Below are 15,774 nucleotides of genomic sequence, written 5' to 3' on the forward strand. Positions count from 1 at the left end.
TGATGTCAGTATTTCTGTGCTCAAAGCGGTACATTTTTTTGCATGGAAATATGTCGTTTTTTTATTGTAGGCCTGTAATTTTTAGGAATAACTCACTGAAATCTGTCTGAACAAGAGTCTAGTAAACATCCCGGGGATGATAAAACTTGAAACACGAAATCATAAATTATAATTTAGTAAATAATCATAAAAAATAATAATATAATAATAATAAATTTAATTCAATAATTTAATCAAACCGAAAACACTGAAATGTGAAATATAGCGCCAAGTTCGCACATCGCTGAGCAAAGTCGCAGAATCGTTTTCAGTGTCTGATGAGGAATTTCCCCCACGAATCATTATCACTCAATTCTGCAAGTGGTTCTGATTTACTATCGCTGTTCTCTAGCCGGTCTAAAACCGCGTCTGACCTAAAGGGACGCTTTTTGGACGCCATGGACGTTTCTCAGTTTCCAGGCCGAAAGAACAGTAAAAATGCAGGCAGGGCGCCGGACAAAGCACTCGGGACACAATGTATGTGAAATGGTTTGATACAGGAATGTTATACTATGTGATTTTAGTGTATTTAGTGAATGTCACTTTTACAACTTTCAAATTTCCCGCCAGTTCTGTCCCCCGTACGTCCCGACGTCGCAGGCAACGAAACCCAGAAGACGGATGCCGGCATCGGCCGGATGACATTGCCGGGGACACTGCAGGAGGGACATCGCGGGAGCGCAGGACAAGGTAACTGCAGAAGAGATCCTGGAGCAACGCTGCAGTGTATTCCTGGGTGTAGCTGGGGGGGGTTACCCCTTGTGGTGCTGAAACTTTACCCCGAGCTACACTCGGGAATACCTCCAGGGGGGTTAAGTGTAGCTTCAGCAAAAAAAAATTTGTCCATAGAGTTTAGCTGAAATGCATGAAATGGCGCCCCAAATGCGCTAAGAAAGGAAAAAAAACTGTATTGTCATGCAGCAAATCACGTAAAAATGTGCTGGTCCATAATGTACCAAAGTCAGCTTCAAAAGAGGTAGAAGAGGAACTTTGGTGCATATTTGGAATGTAAGGTAGCCCCCTTACATTCCAAATATTCGGGAATACCGCCAGGGGGGTTAAAAAACATAATTGGACTGTCTAAAGCTGAAACCATTCTGAAATATGGTCATGGGTACCATCAAGAATCTTGACCATGGTGAATCTAAATCGGAACCCGGCGGCCAGTTCACTATGTATGACAAATAGAAGTTTATTGAAAGAGAAAACTTCAATTGTGATTCAAATTTTGAAGGTGATGCAAGGGCCTGCATCCCTCTCCTGTGGAAACAGAACACCCCCTCCCTCTAAACAAATGTGGTGCTCAAAAATAAATGGCTTTCTCCAAATGGACCCAAGGAACATAGAATGATAGCTTTGTTACAAGCGAAAACCGATCGGTTCCACCTACACTGTTTGGTGTGTTTTGAAACAATCTCAAGGACCGTTCCTCTGGGGAGCGAATCTACCCCTACTCCTTGTACCCCCCCACCCCGCCTCCTGAATGGGGCTTCCCATAACAACCATTACAAGCGTCATACTACCTAGAAGACACTCCTCGTTACACACAGTAAGTGGAATTCCATGGAATCATAGTGGTTATTCTAATGATCGATTATCTAGCTCGGGGGCCTCCAGACTTTCTAAACATAGGGCCAGTATACTGTCCTTTAGACTATAGTGGGGCCGGACTGTGGCCAGTGTCAGTATAAAATGCCTCAGGCTTGGTGGTCAGTGGGAGTAAAAAAAAAAAAGACATGACATATTGCCCATGGTCAGTGGGAGGAGGAATATTATCTTATCATTGGTAATAGTGGGAGGAATAGTGCCCAATCATTGGGGTCAGTGGGAGGAACAGTGGCCCATTATAGGTGTCAGTGGGAGGAATAGTGCGCCATCACTGGTGTCAGTGGGAGGAATAGTGCTCCATCACTGGTGTCAGTGGGAGGAATAGTGCTCCATCACTGGTGTCAGTGGGAGGAAAAGTGCTCCATCACTGGTGTCAGTGGGAGGAAAAGTGCCCATCATTGGTGTCAGTGCGGGGAATAGTGCCCCATCATTGGTGTCAGTGGGGGGAATAGTGCCCCATCATTGGTGTCAGTGGGGGGAATAGTGCCCCATCATTGGTGTCAGTGGGAGGAACAGTGCCCCATCATTGGTATCAGTGGGAGGAATAGTGCCCCATCATTGGTATCAGTGGGAGGAATAGTGCCCATCATTGGTATCAGTGGGAGGAATAGTGCCCCATTATTGGTGTCAGTGGGAGGAATAGTGCCCCATCATTGGTGTCAGTGGGAGGAATAGTGCTCCATCACTGGTGTCAGTGGGAGGAAAAGTGCCCATCACTGGTGTCAGTGGGGGGAATAGTGCCCCATCATTGGTGTCAGTGGGAGGAACAGTGCCCATCATTGGTGTCAGTGGGAGGAATAGTGTCCCATCATTGGTATCAGTGGGAGGAATAGTGCCCCATCATTGGTATCAGTGGGAGGAATAGTGCCCCATCATTGGTATCAGTGGGAGGAATCGTGTCCCATCATTGGTGTCAGTATAAGGAATAGTGCCCAATCATTGGGGTCAGTGGGAGGAACAGTGGCCCATTATAGGTGTCAGTGGGAGGAATAGTGCGCCATCATTGGTATCAGTGGGAGGAATAGTGCCCCATCACTGGTATCAGTGGGAGGAATAGTGTCCCATCATTGATATCAGTGGGAGGGATAGTGTCCCATCATTGGTATCAGTGGGAGGAATAGTGCCCCATCATTGGTATCAGTGGGAGGAATAGTGTCCCATCATTGGTGTCAGTGGGAGGAATAGTGCCCCATCATTGGTGTCAGTGGGAGGAATAGTGCCCCATCATTGGTATCAGTGGGAGGAATAGTGCCCCATCATTGGTATCAGTGGGAGGAATAGTGCCCCATCATTGGTATCAGTGGGAGGAATAGTGCCCATCATTGGTGTCAGTGGGAGGAATAGTGCCCCATCATTGGTGTCAGTGGGAGGAATAGTGCCCCATCATTGGTGTCAGTGGGAGGAATAGTGCCCCATCATTGGTATCAGTGGGAGGAATGGTGCCCCATCATTGGTATCAGTGGGAGGAATAATGCCCCATCATTGGTATCAGTGGGAGGAACAGTGCCACATTATTTGTGTCAGTGGAAGGAATAGTTCCCCAGTCTTTGTGGTGGAGGAAGGAATTATAACCTACTGTTGGTGGTACCTCATCATTGGTGTCAGAAGGAGAAATAATGCCCCAAAGGCCAGATAAAGTCAGGGAAAGGGCCACATCCAGCCCGTGGACCGCCATTTGGAGATCACTAATCTAGTTGCTTCATATTGTACAAAGTTACTATCGTACTCCCTAAATTGTCTGTTCACGGTCCCCATTATCTGTTGTTCTTTGCAAAATACTGAAAATAGTCACCTGAATTTCATGCATACACTCACATTGTTGGAGCCGTGACAATATAAATAAAAGAATTAAAATAAAAAATAAAACAAATTGGCAGATTGGTAGCCATTGTTTTAGTGCTGGAATGGATACATGAGCATGACAAGTCACCCCGGGAAGACAGAGTGCTACTACTAGAATCCACAAAGGAGGTCTGAAAGACGATCGGCTGGGAGCGTGCAGTAAGTAATCGCTCACAATGGACGTCAGCGTGCTCTGCTGTGTTTTTAGGAGTGCATTCAAGTGGACAGGCAGAACAAGAACTTGGCGGTTCATTATGGACAGCCTCTCACACGGATACACTTACTTTTCTATGGGGAGCACATGGGGTCCAGAGATGGAGTAACGGTAGAGGAAAGTGAGAAATTTTTTGAAAGCGTCGAAGAACGGCCAGTGAGACAGAAGGCAGATGCACTTGCTAGCATGGATGGTTTTAGAGGGATCCATTTTTCCTTCGACGTTGGTTACCAGTCCTAATTGGGAATTCTGCTTCTCTGTGAGCTGCTCCGGAGTACACGGCTCATAGAATTGTACGGCTGCTCCGTATACCTGCAAGAAAGAACACGGCACGACGGTAAATATGAGAGAAAGGGATGAGGCCCCTACAGTGAAGAAAATAAGTATTTGATACCCTGCTGATGTTGAATGTTTTCCCACTCACAAAGAAATGATCGGTCTTCAAATCGAATGTTCGGTGTATTGTAACACTGAGAGACAGAATAGCAACAAAAAACTCAAAAGAAATGCAAGTCTAACAAATGATGACTGATCTGCATGTTCATGAGGGAAATAAGGATTTGATCCCCTTCACAAAACATGACTTAGTACTTGGTGGCAAATCCCTTGTTGGCAATCACAGAGGTCAGACATTTCCTGGAGTTGGCCCCCAGGTTTGCACACATCTCAGGAGGGATTTTGGCCCACTCCTCTTGGCAGATCCTCTCCAAGTCATTAAGATTTGGTGGCTGACGTTTGACATCTCGAACTTTCAGCTCCCTCCACAGATTTTCAATCGGATGAAGGTCTGGAGACTGGCTAGGCCACTCCAGGACCTTAATGTGCTTCTTCTTGATCCACTCCTTTGTTGCCTTGGCCGTGTGTTTTGGGTCATTGTCATGCTTGAACACCCATCCACCACCCATTTTCAATGCCCTGGCTGAGAGAAGAAGGTTCTCACCCAAGATTTGACGGTACATTGCCCTGTCCATCGTCCCTTTGATGCGGTGCAGTTGTCCTGTCCCCTTAGCAGAAAACACGTCCAAAGCAGAAAGTTTCCACCACCATGTTTCACAGTTGGGATGGTGTTCTTGGGGTCATAGGCAGCATTCCTCCTCCTCCAAACACGGCGAGTTGAGTTGTTGCCAAAGAGCTCGATTTTGGTCTCATCTGACCACAACACTTCCCACCAGTCCTCCTCTGCATCATTCAGATGTTCTGTGGCAAACTTCAGATGGACCTGGACATGTGCTTTCTTGAGCAGAGGGACCTTGCGGGCACTGCAGGATTTCAGTCCTTGTCGGCGTAGTGTGCTACCAATTGTTTTCTTGGTGACTGTGGTTCCAGCTGCCTGGAGATCATTGACAAAATCCTCACGTGTAGTTCTGGGATGATTCCTCACTGTTCTCATGATCATTGACACTCCACGAGGTGAGATCTTGCATGGTGCACCAGACCTAGGGAGACTGACACTTATTTTGTGTTTCTTCCATTTGTGAATGATTGCACCAACTGTTGTCACCTTCTCACCAAGCTGCTTGGCCATAGTTTGGTAGCCCAGTCCAGCCTTGTGTAGGTCTACATTCTTGTCCCTGACATCCTTGGACAGCTCTTTGGTCTTTGGCATGGTGGAGAGTTTGGAATCTGATGGTTTGATTGCTCCTGTGGACAGGTGTCTTTTATACAGGTAACACAATGAGATTAGCAGCACTCCCTTTAAGAGACTGCTTCTAATCTCAGCTTGTTACCTGTATGAAAGACACCTGGTAGCCAGAAATCCTGCTGAATGATAGGGGATCAAATACTTATTTCCCTCATGAACATGCAGATCAGTCATCATTTGTTAGACACGCATTTCTGCTGAATGTTTTGTTGCTCTTCTGTCTCTCAGTGTTACAATACACCGAACATTCGATTTTTAGACCGATCATTTCTTTGTGAAGGGCAAACATTCAACATCAGCAGGGGAGCAAATATGCATTTCCTTCACTGTATGCAATAAAATAAAGTGTAACAAAAAGCAAAACTATTTTTTTTTAGTATTATATCAAAGGGAGAGGAATTAGTGATACTAATGCAGACCATACATGATTTGAATAGCAAACGATTTTTCGTCCGAAAATCGAAAACGTAATTCGCTCGGTAACCCGATGGTGCCATCAATGATTTTGAAAATCGGCCGACCAAGTCATAAAGTCCACCCCGTATAACAGGCGAAACTTCTGTTCCTTCCATGTCACGGCTCATGCGCATATTCTTTTCGGAAGAACGATCGTATGATTTGACCATCGTTGAGTCGAAAATCGGTCGTTTGTCACAAATTTTCCAACATGCCCGATCACCGAAAAGGGAAGGAACCATGAAAATTTGCCGGTGCCATTGACCCACTAACAGAGCGAAAATCGGCCGACTAGTCTTAGGTCCTATTTTTTGGTCAAAAAAATCGGTCGAATTTCGACCCATGTATGGCCGGCCTAAAGTCTTTTTTTTTTTTTTAATTTAACCCCTTGGCGCTGACGTCACACAAATATGCGGCCTCACAGAACTGGGCTTTTTTCCGTGGGGCCGGATATTTGCGTACCCGTCTTTCTGCAGGGAGCGCGCCGCACAGCGCACTCCCAGCACAAAGACTGCGGTGTCACTGAGAGCCCCGGGTCCCGTTCTAACGATCGGGACCCAGGACTCCCGATTCCGGGTCACGTGATTGCTGAGATAGACTCTGATTAGCTATCACAGTGATCAGTCACTATACAGCTCACACCCCTTGATTTTTTCTTTTTCTCTGTGAATGAATTAATTGGTATCAATGTCAGTTAGTGTCAGTGTGTTTTAGGTTAAAAAAAAAACAAACAAACAAGAAAAAACAAAATGTGCATTATTGTTTCTGGGCTGTACTACAGGTCCAAAAACATTTGGGCGATCAAAGGGTTAACTGTGTGCTGTGTGTGTTTTACTGTGTGTGCTGTTTTACTAGGGAGGCATGCTGCTTTGTATCTCTCTGCTGTGCAGAATATTAAAAATTAATTAAATAACGTTTTTGGTTTATGGTGCTCACATAGAGTTTATTGCCGCTTTCAGCAGTAGGAAAGTGTGACTGCAGCAGTTAAAGCGAGTTCCACCTGAAAAAAAATAAATAAATAAAAGTCAGCAGCTACAAAAACTGTAGCTGCTGACTTTTAAAATACAAATACTTACCTGTCCCTCGGTCCAGCGGTGTCCTCACCATGGTTGGTTTCACCGGCCGTCTTCTCTCCCTGGCACTGGCATCTTCAGTGTGTGTACCCCGCTGTGACAGCTTCACAGCCAGGTGCCCACTGCGCATGCGCGAGAAGCGCTGTGCTTTTTGAATGGCCCCTAGTCTTCTGGGACCTGACACGTGTCCCAGAAGACTATGGGGGGGGGGGTGGACAACTTCCGCTCCCCCTTCCCCCATGCTCCCCAAAGCTGTCAATCCCTAAAGCGGAGTTCCACTCAACCTATCATAAAATAAAAGTCAGCAGCAAAAAAACTGTCGCTGCTGACTTTTAAAAAAACAGCCACTTACCTGTCCCTCGGTCCTGTGGTGTTTCCCCCGCAGCTCGTTTCACCGGCGACCCTGTATTCCAGGAGTCCGGCACCTTCAGTGTGGGCACCCGGCTGTGACAGCTTGTGGCTTCACAGCCGGGTACCCACTGCGCATGCGCAAGTAGTGCTGCGTTTCGTGAATGGTCCTGTAGTCTTCTGGGACCTGTCACGTGTCCCAAAAGACTACAGGGAGGGATGGAGAGAGGACACCGTCCACTTCCGATCGCTTAGGCGATCGGACTGGAAATGGGAGCGGGTACCTGTCGAATTCGGGTACCCAAAGGTGGGGAGCGGGGTTGCAGTCCTTAAAGCGGAACTTCCCCTTTTGGGTGGAGCTCCTCTTTAATGGGGAGCGGGGGACAAAGGCTTAAAGCGGAACTTCCCCTTTTGGGTGGAGCTCCGCTTTAATCTACAAATCTTCCAGAGCAATCATATAAAAAAGTGAAAAGTGAGAATAATTTCAAGGTTTACATATCAATGGCTCCTACTGAAAATACACCATAAAGATGAAATGTTACTCTCGGAACAACGCTACGTATCAGATGTATTGTGATAAATTCTGGTACCTTTTCAGCGGATGCTCCAGTTAGGACAAACGTAGAAAAAACTGGAAGTGGATAGTTACTATTGGATGGCCAGCATTCGATCGTCGCCCCCATGGGCAAGCAGAAGAGAGGCACAGACTCAGGCAAAGGAAAGGATTCATAATCGTCTTCGGGATACCTGCATATTAAACCTATGGAGACAGACAGAGGCGAAATTCCATCAACACAATACTTGCAATTCAGGTTTTGTTTTTACATGTGTATGATGATGTTTTTTTCTAGGCTGCTATGTGGCTTACACAACCCCTTTGTCATTTGTTCTCCAAATTACATAACATCGTTCAGCACCCTCTACAGAGTGCACCCATTTCCAATAGTACTCTGAGCTTCTTGTGTGAGACTTCTGGCCAGGACATTTGTATAGATGCGGCTATTACAATCAGTTCAGCTGGTAGCTGCCAGGAATGGACTCAGCACTGGTGGTGGGACTCACCTGCAGTGTGGGCTGCAGTACCAGGGCTGACCAGCGGGTGCTCTCAGCAGCCAGAAGCTCACTCCTGTAGTCAGCCAACACCTGGGGCTGACTGCAGGAGGGGTATTTAAGGAATGACCAGGCCTGTGATCAGTGCCTTGGTGTATGTTTCCCATGAGCCCCTGTACCTGGTGTCCTGTGTTCTTGCCTCGTTGCTGACCCTGCTTGATCCTGACCTCTGCTGACCGTCTCCTGTTGAACCCCTGGCTTGCCTGACCATGCTTCTGCCTGATCCTCGGTACCGCGCTGCCCGCTACCTGCTGAACCTGGCTTGTGACCCCGACCATTCTCTGCTTGCTCCTCCTGTACCACGCTGCCCGCACGATACCGACCCGGCCTGTCTGACTATGCTTACTTCACCTGACGATCCATCCATCCCGCACGGATCACCTTTAGTAAGTCTGCCTGCCTCTTCCCATCAGACTCCGTTCCTGCACTCCCCTGCCAGTACTCTCTACCACAGCCGGACGCACTCAGGGGTCGCGACCTGGTTCCAGTCTGCACCAAGTCCATCCCCACCATCAGGGGCCCTGGTGAATAGCAGGCTGGGACTTAGACCCCGCGCCCTGAGGAAATCCGTGCTGTGGGCTGCTAGAGACACTGCCAGGCGGCACCTGACAGTACCTTACGGCCTGCCTGACCATTCCACCTCTCCAGCCTGACTACGCCTGTGTTCCTGAAGCCTGCTACTTCCCTGTGTCAGTCCACACATTTCTGGTCATATCCGGATCTCTAACAGTAGCACATTTGCGATCAGACAATACCAACCAGGGCTGCTGTTAGAAATCACGGGGCCCCATACAACCTACCTGGCAGATACCAGAACCAATCCCCACTGCAGTGCAGCCGGAGGGAGAAAGAAGTAGAAGACCACACTGCTGCAGTGGGAGGCCCAGAGCAAGGGTGGATGCATGAAAAAGGAACTTGCAGAAATTCAAATGCATAAAAGGTTGTGCGGCTCTAAACAAGGCTGAGGAAGCCCCACCAGTACTGTGAAGTGAAAAAAAAAGAAAGCGCACCAACCTTGCGCATTACCTCAGTGAAATGTGACTTTATTGAATTAAAGATATACTCACAAACGGAGAAGTATAACAAACGTATAAGATCCTCAACGGAGGAGTGCGAGACCAGCGCGAGTCTTATCACGAGGGAAGACTCTCAAAGTAAGGCTGACGCGTTTCGAGCTCTGATGAAGAAGGGACTCCCTTCGAAACGCGTCAGCATTACTTTGAGAGTCTTCCCTCGTGACAAGACTCACGCTGGTCTCACATTCCTAGAGTATCATATGTACTCTCCAGAGCCTCAGGATATGCACAGCCAAAAGGGAAGCAAGGTTACCAGGACAGCGACAACCAAAGGAAATGCTTCAGGGGTGCAGCCCTCCTCAGACGGGGAAATCAGCCACTGCATAGAGAGAAAACAGGTGGCGCGCACACCTAGTGCATTATCCAAGGTGTATTGTAGGAGTGAAAGAATAATAAAAACATACTCACAGACGAAGCATGTATCTAAAAAGCATAGAAAAATGACAATGGCCACAACGGCAGGCAAGGTGTTCTCACTGTCAGTGCGGTCAAATGGCTGACGCGTTTCGGGGATGAATCCCTTTCCTCAGAGCTGATGACCAACCTCTGATGTTGATGTATGATGAATGGAAAGTAAGAGCCTTGCTGTTGATGCCTTAGGCTTACTTACTTTCCATTCATCACACATCTGCATCAGAGGTTGGTCATCAGCTCTGAGGAAAGGGATTTGTCCCCGAAATGCGTCAGACATTTGACCGCACTGACAGTGAGAACACCTTGCCTGCCGTTGTGGCCATTGTCATTTTTCTATGCTTTTTAGATACATGCTTCATCTGTGAGTATGTTTTTATTATTCTTTCACTCCTACAATAAACCTTGGATAATGCACTAGGTGTGTGCGCCACCTGTTTTCTCTCTATCACATTCCTAGAGTCCATGACACCACAAAACGGCTCAGGGAGGGCAAGGGTTTGGAATCAAGACTGAGGAGCACGGTGATTGATGCACAAATGCAATATTTACATTTAATTTTTTACTGCAGTTGGGCTTTAACCACTTTCCCTCCAGACGATTTACCACCCCTCCTGGCCAGGCCATTTTTTGCGATACGGCACTGCGTTACTTTAACTGACAATTGCGCGGTCATACAACGCTGCTAACTCTGACCTACAAGGCCATTCACAATGCCGCCCCGAACTACATAACTGACCTGATACCCAGATACTACCCTACCCGTGCCCTGCGCTCCTCACAGGACCTCCTGCTCTCTAGCTCCCTGGTCTCCTCCTCCCACACCCGATTACAGGAATTCTCCAGGACTTCCCCCATCCTCTGGAACTCCCTACCCCAATCCATCAGACTGTCACCTACCCTCCTCACCTTCAGGCGCACCCTGAAAACCCTTCTATCAGGGAAGCCTATCCCAACCTCACCTAACACCTGACCTCACCTAACAACTAACCTTCTCCACTCCATCCCCCACATCCATCTCCTCCTGTGCCACTTTCCCCTCCCTCCTAGATTGTAAGCTCGAAAGAGCAGGGCCCTCGAACCCCTCGTGTATTGTATTATTACTGTCTTGTCTCATGTTCTGTCCCCCTCGCTACTGTACAGCGCTGAGCATACCCTTTGGCGCTATATAAATACTGTATAATAATAATAATAATAAATGAAATTTATGTTCCTTTTTTCCCCCACAAATAGAGCTTTCTTTCGGTGGTATTTGATCACCTCTACGTTTTTATTTTTTGCACTACAAAGAAAAAAAGACCGACAATTTTGAAAAAAAAAAACGAAACCATATTTTTGACTTTTTGTTATAAAACATATCCAATAAAAAAAACTTAAAAAAAAACTTCATAAATTTAGGTCAAAATGTATTTTGCTACGTCTTTGCTAAAAATAGAAAAAAAAAAAAAATTCCCAAAACATGTAAATTAATTGGTTTACGTGAAAGTTATAGCGCCTACAAATGGCGGTATAGATACTGGGAAGGATCTCAAAGTAAGTCTGATGCGTTTCTAAGGGAGTCCCTTCATCAGAGCTCGAAACGCGTCAGCCTTACTTTGAGAGTCTTCCCTCGTGATAAGACTCACGCTGGTCTCACACTCCTAGAGTTCCATTGAGGATCTTATACTCTTGTTATACTTCTCTGTTTGTGAGTATATCTTTAATTCAATCAAATCACATTTTACTGAGGTAATGCGCAAGGTTGGTGCGCTTTTTGTTTCACTTCACAGTACTGGTCGGGCTTCCCCAGCCTTGTTTAGAGCCGCACAACCTTTTATGCATTGGTAGACGAATTTCTACAAGTTCCATTTCCATCCATCCACCCGTACTCTGGGTCATAGAGCGCAGGAGGTGTTGCTTTTGTTTCCAGTGGGAGGCAAAGAGCATTGGTGTCAGCAATAAGGCATTACAGCTGGCCCTCCTGCTTGGCAGATGCTGGGGGCCCCCCTCTTTTGAACTGATGGGGCCAGGTACAGGAAGGCCGGCTGTACTGCCTTATCAGCGGCCCTTATTCTAAACCAAAATGGTTGTAGAACACAAGTCTTATATAAGCTGGGAACCATCTACCTTTTTACCTAGAAAAGGTAAAGAAAGATGACTTCTATTATATTTATAAGATAGGCCAATCACATTGCAGTTATAGTGCATAACACGGTCACATGGGGGTGGAGGCGTCCTAAGCCCTGTATATGCACTAGTTAGAGCCACCCACTGCAACCTTCACAATGCTATCGCTCCTCACTCTGGAAGAGGAACACGTGCTGTTGGAGAGGTAGACATTGAATGAAATCAGAAAAAAGCTAAAAGTGGTCAGTATTGACCCACAAGAAAAAAAGTATTCAAGGGGGACAATAAAATGGCTGGGGGGGGAGTGAAAACGGGGCTTACTAAATGTCTGGGGTCAATGGGCTTTCAATAAATAATGGAAGGGTGAGGGCCCTCCAGGATTTGTCTCTCATGGAGAAATCAGCTTTTTGTCTCCCATGGAGAAATCAGCTTTTGTTTTTTTCAGTTTGGTCTTAGAGTTCAGAGGCTTTGTGGAGCTTTGGGTGGGATAAAGCCTCCAGAACTAGATCCACATTTTAGATAGTATTCAAATAATAGTTCAACAAACAGGAACTGTGCACAGTCACTGAGGACTGGCTACCATCTAAAACGTGGACCTGGAAATAGAGGCTTCTTCCCATCCAAAAGCTCTACAAAGCCTCCAGGCTCTAGGATCTCTTGTAGAACTTAAAAAGCGGAGAAAACAAAAAGCAGGTTTTCTCCACAGGAGACACAAATTTGGGAGCCCCTCACATTATATGGATGAGAAACAAAGGTGGCACACATACCGTCCACAACACTGACAGTCAGCCTCACGCCTGGACAGGGAGTCCTTGCAGGCTAGACCATTATTATTATTATACAGTATTTATAAAGCGACAATGGTTTGCTAAGCGCTTTACATTACAAAGGGGGACAGAACATGTGCCAGAACAATACCAATACAATGCAAAACATGAGGGGATCGAGGGCCCTGCTCTTTCGAGCTTACAATCTAGGAGGGAGGGGATAGTGGTATAGGAGGAGATAGCTGTGGGGGATGGAGTGGAGGAGGTCGGCAGGTTAGCAGGGGGTGGGGTAGGCTTCCTTGAAGAGATGGGTTTTTAGGGTGCGCCTAAAGGAGAGGAGAGTAGGTGATAATCTGATGGGTTGGGGCAGGGAGTACCAGAGGATGGGTGACACCCTGGAGAAGTCCTGGAGGCGGGCATGGGAGGAGGAGACCAGGGAACTATAGAGAAGGAGGTCTTGTGAGGAGCGGAGTGTGCGTGTTGGGCAGTACTTGGATATTAGGTCAGTGATGTAGTTCGGGGCAGTATGGTGGACAGCTTTGTACGTCAGTGTTAGGATTTTGAATTTGATCCGTTGCGCAATCGGAAGCCAGTGGAGGGATTGGCAGAGAGGGGTGGAGGACACAGAGTGGAGGCCAGTGGAGGGATTGGCAGAGAGGGGTGGAGGACACTGAGTGGAGGCCAGTGGAGGGATTGGCAGAGGGGGGTGGCGGAGACGGAGCGGTTGGAAAGGTGAATGAGTCTGGCAGCCGTATTCAGGATGGACTGAAGCGGGGATAGCCAGCGGCGAGGCAGGCCAGTGAGGAGGGAGTTGCAGTAGTCGAGTAGTGATATGATGAGGGAGTGGATGAGCTGTTTAGTGGTTTCTGGGGTTAGGAACGTGCAGATTTTGGCGATGTTGCGGAGGTGGAGGCGGCACGAGTTTGTTAAAGATTGGACTTGGGGCTGTAAGGATAGGTTGGAGTCCAGAATGACACCAAGTACTCTGGCCTGCGGGGAGGGTTTGATGGTGGCATTGTTGGATGTGATGGAGAAGTCAATGTGGGGTGGTGCCCGGGCTGGGGGGAAGACTAGGAGCTCGGTTTTGGAGAGGTTCAGTTTAAGGAAGTGGAGCGACATCCAGTCTGATATGTCGCTCAGTAGGTGTGTGATTCGGGCGGAGACCAAGGGGGTGAGGTGGGGGGTTGAGAGATAGATTTGTGTGTCGTCGGCATAGAGGTGGTAGTGAGAGTGTATGAGTTGGCCAAGGGAGGAGGTATGGATTAAAAAAAAAAAAACATTCTGAGGAAAGTGGCAGGGTCTGCATCTCTTTAGGCAAGGTTGCCCTTTGGAAGCATCTCACCAAAAATTACATTTATGTTGCAGGGGATGCCCAAAATCTGACTCTTAACACAGACTTCTGGCAAAATCAGTGAGCCAATCACGCAAGCAGGAAATGAGGTTTCTGGGGGGCGCTCTGTATATTGCATTTTACAGAAAATTACAGCACTGCAGATTGAAAAGGAAAGGTCATTTTTAAGAACACTGAATTACAATATGGCTTGGGTGGCAATTGTATACACTATATTATTTTTTTTATTTGCCATTTTTTTTCTCCCCACGAAAGTGGAGTTACCCTTTAAGGCCGCAAGAATATTTGATCGCACACAGCCATAAACTTGGCAGAAAAAGAGGGAAAAAAGGAGAGGATCAGAAATAATCTTCCTAAGGAAACGTAGGAATATTTCTCAGGACATTGAATGCGCTCAGGTAATTTATGTACGCTTACATCTGCAAGGTGAGTTAATGTGTCACAAGCAGAAAGTAAGACGATAAACATCCCAAGTATCTATTAAGTGATTACATCGACTTACAGCAACAACAGGGAATTATCTTCTGGCAGGGAAAGGCTCTGACATCCACTTTAATTGGTACTTGGAGCTTCCAAAATTCTCCGATTGTCAGACGAATATAATATTGGCATAAACAGAAATCTGAAATGAAGGGTTTGAGGCTGCATTCGATGCGGCACAGACTGATCCACAGATGTCCTCCAGATGAGTATCTGGCCATGTACAGACGGCTGAAACCAGACTCTCTTCTGCAAACTCTCTCTGACCGAGGAGTGGAGTTACTTTTGAAACGCAAACCAACTGGCTCCATTTTATTACAATTTTTTTTCAATTCTATTTTATCATATTGCATTATTATTAATAAATGTTACTATATTATTAATTATATTTTATTATTATATTCTAGTATTATTAAATTATTATTAAATGTTATTACAGTCAGGTCCATAAATATTGGGACATCGACACAATTCTAACATTTTTGGCTCTATACACCACCAATATAATGTTATTATATTATTAATTATATTGTATTGTTATATTCTAGTATTATTAAATTATTATATTATTATTTTATTATATTAAATTATTATTATTGTTATTATATTAATTATATTGTATTATATTATAGTATTATTAAATTATTATTATTATTATTATTATTATTATTATTAATAATGTTATCATATTAATTATATTGTATTATTATTTATTATATTTATATTATATAAAAGGTAAAATATAATCAATTTACAGTTGTGTCCAAAATTATTCAACCCCCAATGCTGTAAAGGGGTTTAGGGACTATAGTGTACATTTGGAATTGTATTCAGAATCAAATCCTACAAGGACGTTGTAACTACCCAAATGCAACTAAAATGACATCAATTGTTTATGTAATACAGTAGTAAATGGTTCTTATGTGGTTTCTTCATTGCCACAATTATTCAACCCCTTAAAGACTACCACTCTGAAGAACAGAGGTTCATACAGGTGCTTTCCATCAGGTATTGAAAACACCTGTGGATGTCACCGAGCAGCAATCAAGCATAATAAGCACCAATTAGGCAGCTTTAAAATGACTGTGATACTCAGCTCCTTCTAGACATTTACTGGTGTGGTTACAAACATGGTGAAGGCAAGAGAATGGTCCAGGAAGACAAGAGAAGAGGTGATTTCTCTTCACAGGAAGGGCAATGGCTATAAGAAGATTGCAAAGATGTTAAACATACCAAGAGACACCTTAGGAA

General features: G+C 45.7%; 1 protein-coding gene across 1 annotated transcript in view; it reads right to left on the reverse strand.

Moving 5' to 3' along the window:
- LOC149432273 (C-myc promoter-binding protein-like) overlaps positions 1–15,774 on the reverse strand; it is a gene marked incomplete at both ends in the record, with an annotated part of 73,400 nt that overhangs the window by 33,325 nt on the left and 24,301 nt on the right. Inside the window, 2 exons of the mRNA XM_089665300.1 lie at positions 3,774–4,015; positions 7,813–7,982. Of these exons, the coding sequence (XP_089521426.1) occupies positions 3,774–4,015; positions 7,813–7,982 (412 nt within the window). The remainder of the gene's footprint in view (positions 1–3,773; positions 4,016–7,812; positions 7,983–15,774) is intronic.

The sequence above is a fragment of the Staurois parvus genome, unplaced genomic scaffold (genome assembly GCF_062004578.1).
Source record: "Staurois parvus isolate SC_StPar_1 unplaced genomic scaffold, SC_StPar_1.0 ptg002176l, whole genome shotgun sequence".
NCBI classification, from domain to species: domain Eukaryota; kingdom Metazoa; phylum Chordata; class Amphibia; order Anura; family Ranidae; genus Staurois; species Staurois parvus.